The sequence below is a fragment of the Sinocyclocheilus grahami genome, unplaced genomic scaffold, assembly GCF_001515645.1.
Source record: "Sinocyclocheilus grahami isolate Dianchi unplaced genomic scaffold, SAMN03320097.WGS_v1.1 scaffold996.1, whole genome shotgun sequence".
NCBI classification, from domain to species: domain Eukaryota; kingdom Metazoa; phylum Chordata; class Actinopteri; order Cypriniformes; family Cyprinidae; genus Sinocyclocheilus; species Sinocyclocheilus grahami.
Window position 1 is genome coordinate 302,052 of NW_015506175.1, and position 9,127 is coordinate 311,178.

The 9,127-nt window shown below is 41.5% G+C and overlaps 1 protein-coding gene across 4 annotated transcripts in view; it reads right to left on the reverse strand.

Moving 5' to 3' along the window:
• LOC107565355 (hepatoma-derived growth factor-related protein 3-like) overlaps positions 1-7,529 on the reverse strand; it is an 18,573-nt gene extending 11,044 nt beyond the window's left edge. For 2 of the 4 annotated variants that reach the window (XR_001606366.1, XR_001606365.1), the window contains exons 1-6: positions 7,159-7,528; positions 6,393-6,469; positions 6,154-6,292; positions 5,945-6,085; positions 5,152-5,292; positions 4,626-4,785 (exon numbers count right to left, since the gene is read on the reverse strand). Coding sequence is in view for 2 of the 4 variants with exons in the window: in XM_016250570.1 (XP_016106056.1) it covers positions 4,756-4,785; positions 5,152-5,292; positions 5,945-6,085; positions 6,154-6,292; positions 6,393-6,469; positions 7,159-7,242 (612 nt within the window). In the remaining 2 variants the exon portion in view is untranslated. Of the gene's footprint in view, positions 1-4,464; positions 4,786-5,151; positions 5,293-5,944; positions 6,086-6,153; positions 6,293-6,392; positions 6,470-7,158 lie in introns of those variants that run through there. The other 2 variants (XM_016250571.1, XM_016250570.1) reach the window with 2 other exon arrangements.
• Between the last annotated feature and the right edge of the window lie 1,598 nt (positions 7,530-9,127).

Genomic DNA, 9,127 nt, shown 5'->3' on the forward strand with positions numbered 1-9,127 from the left:
GTGTGTGTGAGAGAGAGTGAGTGTGTGTGTGTGTGAAAGAGAGAGTGAGTGTGTGTGTGTGTGCGCCTCTGAAACAGCACAGAAGGTGAATGTTTAGCTGTATTAGTTTAGACGTATTATCTAGTCTAGTTTCCTCTACACTCACTCCAGTTATAACATACTCTGATGATGTTAAATGTGGCTTGATGAATTAGTTTACTAACCTGCTCAAGCGGGTCACTGTAGGGTTTAGAGGTCTGACATTCATTTCATTATGCTTTAAGAAACTTCTGGAACCTCACTGGCTTGTACAGACTGATACAGTGCACGCATTATATTCTGCTTAAAATCAGTGTGAACACCAGGCATGAATTAATTACACAGCAGAATTCCTTTGAAGAATAAAATTAATCAGAATAAAGGATGAGGCTGGTGGACAAACATGACGTCTCCGTCTCTGCCTACAAACACTTACATCTGAGAGAAAACAAGGAAACATCATCTGAAAACACGCCTGAATCTGCATGTCTGAGCAGAGACAGTGTTCAGCTCCACTGAAGCGAGTGTGAATGTGTGTAAATGTGATGTGACAGCACTTCATCCCTCACGTGACACCAGACGAACACGTGCTGCTGCTTCACGAGCGGCCCTTGTGTGATCCCTCTGTCTGTCCATTTCAGTTTAATGTGCTTCACTGCAATGACAATCTGAGAGAAGAACAAAACGAGAGAGAGAGTGTGTGTGTGTGAGTGTGAGCTCCAGTATGAGTGTGTGTGAGAGAGTGTGCTTAGGGGGGTGTGATAATAACGTTATTATTATCATTTATTTTTATTAGATTTTTCCCTATATGTATCTTTGGGCATTCATGACATTTCCATATTAGTTATATATTACATATTAGTTATAATATATAAATAAATGTTAAGATGTAAATCCATTCTCTTTGTTGTCTTAATGCTTTGGCAATACAAAATGCATTTTTGTCATGCTAATAAAGCTGAGAGGAGAGTGTGTCTAGGTGTGTGTGTGTGTGAGTGAGAGAGAGAGGAGAGTGTGTTTAGGTGTGTGTGTGTGTGTGAGAGAGAGAGAGGAGAGTGTGTTTAGGTGTGTGTGTGTGTGTGTGTGTGTGTGTGAGTGAGAGAGAGAGAGAGGAGAGTGTGTTTAGTGTGGCTGATGTTCATCTATTTTTATCCTCTAAAGCAGCATTTTGAGCCTCGGGCAGCAGCTCGTCACAAATACAGTCAACTGGAAGGAAAAGCAGAAGCACAGAAGAATCAAACATCTACAGTCTCACAGACGTTACATACAATAAATACTACAAGAAGAATGAGAAGAGACTGGTTTTGTGTAAATGTGTGTGTGACAAAATCAAATTATTTCAGATTAAAATCACGTGTGCTTTCTGGCCTTTTACTGACTTTACCAACACGACTGCCATTTTATTTAATTAATACTGTTCTACATACATTAAATACTGTATAAAATAATGCAGAATAACACAAACTCATCTGCTCTCTTTACACTTCTATGGTCTAGGACTGCAGCTAGTGAATCACCACTGCGCTCCATCTGGTCTGCTGTTCTTTACAGAGAACTCAAATGCTTCACTGCATCAGATCAGATGCAGGCTTTTCACACTTCAAGTTCTCCTGAGAATATTAAAGATGATCAGACAGTGGATCAACTTCATCCTTGTGATCAACTGCAGAACAAAAAAGATGATGTGATTGTTTTTCAGACTCGTGAATCACTTCAGTTAATCATGAACTTTCTGTCAGGTTTCTCACATCACTCTGAGATGAACAGGAGGATGAAATACACACACCATTTCATAAATGTGGAGAAATAATGTAGTTCTCCAACAACACAAAACACTGTCCATACACAACTGTAAATATGACTACTTGACTAATACCACTGTATATATATATATATACATGGGAACATTTACTACATGGGGGCCCCATAGCAAAATCAGTGCAAGGGGCCCGGAGTTCCTAGCGATCCACTGCTGATGAATGAACATACTCGTGTTAACATGCTCTAGAAACAAGGGCTTTTTAGCAGGGACTTTTGTTTTGATATAGTCTAGTATTTATATTTATTCGTTTCATCCTGCCTTCAATAATAAATGTTAACGTACCTGGAATCAGGGGCGTAGATTACGCGGGGGATGCGGGGGACGTGTCCCCCCCACTTTTAATATCACGTAAATGCGTCCCCCGCACCTTTTCGGGCAAGTGTGTTCGCATGGAGGTTTTCAAGAGCCGGTGTGAATAAATATAGATTTCAATTCAAAGAGACAGGATAGTCTGTGCATGATCTGATGTTTTATTCGGACCCAGAATAAGGCGAGATGAACATCGCAGAGCGCTAAACACTCGTGCAGTGTGTGTTTCATTCATACTCGAAGCCGGAGGGCCTGTCGCGCAGAAAGTCGTACGAGGAAATTCCTAATATGGAAAAAAGCATCCAGCTATCGCTGTATGAAAACAGTTGTTTTCAGAAAAACAGAAACGTTTGGAAACACGAAGAATTTAAACATACGATTGCGACAATATGGTTTACTTGTGTTTGTCAAGTCCTCTCCGGGTAATAAATAAAGTATATGAACAATGCAGTGCTAGCTGACATAGCATTTATTACAGTATAGAAACTATTCTGCCTTATGTGATAAAAAAAGTGTTTGTAGTATATAAACAAATCATTATTATTGGTTATTGTCCAGCAGTTATCTGATTTCTAAGCCAATTAAAAGCTAGAACTTAGAGAAAAATTAAAGTTTACTATACACCAGTCAAAAGTTTTTGAACAGTAAGATTTTTAATGTTTTTTAAAGAAGTCTCTTCTGTTCACCAAGCCTGCATTTATTTGATCCAAAGTACAGCAAAACAGTAAAATTTTGAAACATGTTTACTAGGCTATTTCAAATAACTGTTTTCTATTTGAATATATATAAAAAAATAATTTATTGTGATTTCAAAGCTAAATTTTTTGCATCATTACTCCAGTCACACTATCCTTCAGAAATCATTCTGATATTCTGATTTGCTGCTCAAAAAACATTATTGTAATGTTTTATATATATATATATATATATATATATATATAAAACATTTCTGTCCCCCTCACTTCTGAAATGATGGCTACGCCCCTGCCTGCAATGATAGTCACGAACAACAGTAGCAAATCTGTAGGAAAAGCCACAATCAAGAATAGTTTGATATATCAAAAAGAATTAACTTTTTGCCATCATGGTCTGATGATGATCTGAGCCAAATCTGGTGAATATCTGAAGAGTTTGACCGAGCATGCTTGCAATGATATTCAAACCGGTGGATATATATATATATATATATACACACACACCTAGAGGTATGCCAATGACACATAATCCAGCTTCATCTTGATATATCAACTTGTGTAAAACTCTTTTTACAGAAAACAACTAGTAATGTGCAAAATGACCAGACCAGTCTCATTATTTTAGAATAAACAGTTCAGAAGATACCAGCCAAAAATAAATTCTGATGTGTTAAATAAGAATGATTCGATATATCAAAACAACCTTTGGCCACTTTAGTCTGAAGATGACTTAAGCCACATTCGGTGAGGATCTGATGATTGCTTGAGGACAAATGGAGCCACTGGACTCTTGATTAGGATTCAATCAAGCACACGCTTCAGAACATGAGGAGAAACAACTCTGGTCTGATGGTGACATTAACGAGTTTGATACAGAGACACAAATATGCCATGATTCACACGGAGACGCCACTAATAAGATGACAAGAACTAACGAACACTGTAGGAGCCCTAAAGATTGTTCTCCTGAGCACTATATAAAGACACAGCAGAGAGAACAGAAAACAACAGAAACCCTTTGCATTCCAATGAGTTTATTCTGTAAAATTCTTGTTAATAAACAGGAAAAACAGTTTACATGTAGCTACAAACCTTGAAAATGTAACATCTATGAGGGCAATAAAAATTCAAACGAAGTGAAAACCACATTGGAGACTGCGAATTTACCACAGATGTGCCATCTACGATCATCAAAAATAAATAGAATATATTCTTTATATAAACAAAGATAAGAAATAAAAATGTAACAAATCAAGGGCACGTTTTCTGTCGGGAAGAAGACAGGATCAGCGCCGTCTGACGAAACAGAACTAAGGAATGGAAACAGAAGCCAGCATGCCACTAGAAAGGCTAGAAAACAACCAACCCACCGACACACGAACGGATATTTCACGTCTTAAAAAGATGAGCAGTACCTCTAGCATCGGGATAATAGTACAGAGCTCCTAGAATCTACACCCAAATCAAATGTACGGAGATAATATGGAGTTACAGCACGCAACTCTGTGCACAATACTTCATACGGATTCTACAGTTTCCACTCTTTATTTCTCTGATAAAAGCATGAAAGATGGCGGAGTTGTTTAACAGACGAATGTCTGACCTACAGTGTTTTGTTCATTGCAAAAGAAAGAAATCTCTAGCACGACACGTGTTAATGAGTGGCACGAGAGGAATGACTGAGAGATCTGGACGGTTCAGGGTTCGAGGCTAAAGCTACACCTCTAAACTCAAAACAGCAGAGAGGAATGACGGTCGTGGACGTTGTGTTTTTACTGTACGTGTGTGTGTGTGTGTGTGTGTGTTTGACTGAACCAGATAATAATGTGTGGGAGTTTGCAAGCGATCAGCGTAATAAGATGCATTTACAATATCACATATCAGCGTCACGAGCCGTCGTCCGATGATCGTCTAGTGATCCTCCCGGAGCGACAGATTCTGCTGGAAGAGAGAAGAGCAGCATCAAACACACTCGTTCTGCTGTGACTGTGGACTTCATTCAGCATCTCTCTCATACTGTAAAACGGGTCGAGTCGAGGACTATTCCTCATCTGCTGACGTCACGTTCATCCGTGAGCTCATTATTACACACTCACTGTCAGCGCTGAAAAACTCTCGGTACGTGACACACGTCGCAGTTTTTGGCAGTGGTGAGCGTAAACACTGTTATTAGCCACTTCATGCAATCGCTGTTACTGTGTGTTTATAAAGTATAACATGGTTATATATGAACTTCAGATGAACTCGATGCCGTCACTGCTGAAGAAGTCAAACAGAAGGTCTTCTTCACAGGTTCATTACTCTTACCCCTTGACTGCACGTCTTGTCTGAAGAGTTCTGGATGTTGTTGTCGTCATGGTCACCAGCCTCAGATCCGCTCTTCTGCTCGTCTTTGCAATCCTTCTCCAGATCTTCATCCGAACCCTTCCTGGACAGCTTGGAAGACATCTAGGAGAAGATCAGAGTGAAAACAGCTTCATTCTCACGTCGCCGTCCTGCGTCACGCCGCTACACTACACTAGCAGCTCAGTAACCTTCACTACATGCGTGAGCGCACAGGACTCTGCTGCTAGGCAACAGCTGTTGCTAAGCGAAGGCTCAGCAGAGGGATGCAAGCGTTCAGTGCTGAACTCTGTCAGGAAATCCACATGCACTTCCTAAGCTGCTTCATCAGACACGGACCCGTTTCAGTTGAACAGGGGACTCGGGTGTGTGGATGTAGTCGCATCATTAGGGGGAAAAACAGAGATCTCTCTGATCTCAAACACTCAGTATGATGTGTTCATTTTCTATTGTCTCCGTTTTACACGCCAGTTGACAGTGATCTCGTGGCATATTCTGCCCCCTACTGACCTGGAGCCTGAAGTGCTCTTTAGCATCAACTCAACTGAAGATGTTCATTCTTAACACAGCTCAATCACTTCATATATTCAGTGCACACACCGCAGATTATGTAACTAAGAGTCCGGGCCCTGTTTTCTCTCCACTATCTAAACACCTGATGGAGTTTCTCAATGTTCACACGATTCTGAAAAGTGCTATAAAGATAAAATAACTTGACATGAGACTCACAGAAATGGGTTAAAAGCTGCTCGGGTACCTTTGAGGATGCGCTTTTTTTCCGCTTGGACCCGACCTTGTCCCTCTTCATCTTGCCCTCCTCTTCCTCGCCCTCGCTGCTGGCGTCGGCTGCGTTCCCACCTTCCCCTTCCGTCTCCGACGAGCTCTGCTGCTGCATGACCTGAAGGCACAGGTTTGGGATCAGGCGACCCTCGCGCTCATCTGAGCTCGTACTAGTACTGTACTCACCTGGTAACCAGTGAATTTGACACCAGGGTTGTTTTCAATTTCCCACAGGCCTTCATTAAATCCTTTTCTCTTGTTTGACTTGCCAAACTTGTCTTTATATTCCTTGTAGGGCAGCAGGTCTTTAGGGCCCAGGAAGGCGCTACGGGACGCAGGAGACACACATGCTGTCTGATTACTGGTGGGTTATTCATTAACACACAGGACCGTATCACTGGATCACAGACACACACAAGACTTACGTCTCATGGGTACCAAAAAAGAAGATGGGGTATTTATTAGCTGGCGGCTTCACGGCTCCCTCCGGCAGCTCATCGATCTGGAAGCATCAGGAGGAAACAGTTCAGCGCTCAACTCTCACACTGATCAGGAACTTTATTCTGAATGTGAGTTTTTAATAGGTTTCCACCCATGAAGCCTACAGATCAGCTCTGGTCCAGTTTTACCGATGCATTTCACCTCTACATCTTTACACGCTTGTTTTCTTTAATGAAGCACTCTGTGGATCTCGGGGATACTGATCTAAGAGCAGAACATCCGGGCTGGTTCTGAAAGGAAGCTGAACCTAAAACGCTATTTTGGGCCCAGATCATCTCATACACACACGCTACGGAACGGAACGGAACGGTTCGGCTGAACGTGATTCAGGCGGTTCTGAATGGAATGGTTTCTGTTCCCAGAACCACATCAGCGACAAACACACACCAACAGACCCAACACACATCCGAATAACTCCGAGATGCAAGCACTCCATAAACGTCTGAAATAACGCAGAGCCCCGAACGACGAGAGCGAGCGGGTCATCTCACACTACACTCAAAAACACGCTTTGGCGCTCACGATCCGCGCGTCGGACGCTTTTACTGATGCATTAAGACGCATTATGATTCCTTTCCCTCCGGTTTTGCCCTGATTTGTCCGCAGATGGAGGCTCGAGTGTGCAGCGGCCGCCCCGCGCTCCGGTGACCGGCCTCCGCGCCGCTCCGCTCGGCTGCAGCTCGTACTCACCCTCGCCGGCCAGTGCGGGTATCCCTTCATCTTGGCGAAAACCAGGTCTCCAGCTTTATATCCCCGGGGCCGTGGGCGAGCCATCGCGACACACACTCACAGACGTGAAAGAAAGACTGCACGATATTCCGCGGGTCTCGAGCTCAGCGGCGGAGGATCGACCATCAATGTTTTGATCGCAGTTAATAAGGAAATAAATAATGAAAGAAGAGAAAGGGCCTGCAGAAACACCTCTTCCCTCGTCTTCTTCCTCCTTAAACACTACAGCCCGGTCCCCTCGTCGTGTAATGTTTAGGGCACGTTTTATTTCCTGCTTCTGTGGGATTTTATTCTGTCGAATATACGAGCATTGATCTGATTGCAGACAAACACACACACAGCACGTGTTTCAATTCAGCATGCGTTTATTTTTAAAATGAACAATTAGAACCAGAACAGCAATAAAAATGTCCTTCAATTAACAATATTTAAGCCAACAATTTCACTCTGACAGGCTCCTGAAAATACTCCCCAACAGGACACTTGCATCTCATCATTTAAAAAAATAGAATAAAATAAAATAAATTAAAAAAGGTGTTGTTGTTTTTTTTGTTTTTTTTACAAATGAATCTGTCCTCATCAGGAGAAATAGAGGCTGATGTGTGCACTGCTGTGGAGAATCACTAAAGGCCAAAGCAACAGATGGAGTCTGAATGAGTGCACGTGCTTTACTGAGTGAACAAACCGCAAGTTACAAACACAATACTCAACCTAAAATGCTTTTAATGGGAGCAAATGCGATGTAGAAACAAGTGTTTTCACCTCACAGTGAATTCAGTAACTCCCAGGACATACAGTTGTGATCAAAAGTTTACGTACACCTGGCAGAATCTGCAAAATGGTATATAAATACATATACCCCTGGCTCTTAATGCATTGTGCTTCCTTCTGGAGCATCAGTGAGCGTCTAAAGCTGTTGTAATAGTTGCGTATGAGTCCCTCAACTGTTATCAGTGCGGAAAGATGGATCTCAGAATCAAACAGTCACTGCTGGAATATGGGTTCAAATACACAAAAGAATTGGTTTTGGAGGACCTGGAGGATTTTCCTGAAGAACAGCAGCAGTTGAACTGTTCAGGAGTCAGACAAACAAGTGACTCATGAACAACCATCACGCAAAAAACAACAACAACAACAACAACAACAACAACAATAATGGTTCATCAATCACACACATAAGAATCAAGCTTATGTAAATTTACGAACAGGTTCATTTTTTATAAATTCAGATTATTTTGTCTTGTGGACAATAACATATTAGGTTTTTGTAAAATATCTTATTCAAGCAAGTGGCCTCCTGTCATTGTGTCTGTTCTGTCCACAGACGGAGGATCTGCAAAGCACTCAGAATTAAGAACAAATCATCACATAACAAATAAATAATAATAATAACCCTAATGCCAAAAGATTTCACTTTCACGGTTGTAAAAGCAGAGCGACTGACTGACTGATACCGTGTTTACAATCCCAATCTGCCACTGGGCAAACTTAATGGATTGATGTCCGCTAACACACCCTCAACAGTGCTCTTTTACCTCTGAAATATCATAAACACAATACAGTCAGCAATCAGCTAGACTTTTGCCCATTACCCAGATTACACTCTACATGTAAACACCTTCACCGCGTCCTTATGCATGTCTGCTTACATTTCAAACGTCAAAACCAGAGAATTATCTGACGATTTGTAAACGTGTCTTTCTTGCATTGTCACACAGATTCTGCATTGTGTTGCACACGTAAACAAGCTTCAGGATTCGTTAGTGTCTGATCCTCAACAATCTGTTGGTCCAAATGCATTTGTGGCAGTTAAAGACAAGCACACAAAGTGCCTTTTTTCTGAATAATTACACAGACTTTCAGTAAATTAAAATAACTCGTAATTGCAGTTAAATAATCTGTTGAAACATTTGAGATTCACAAGCTTATT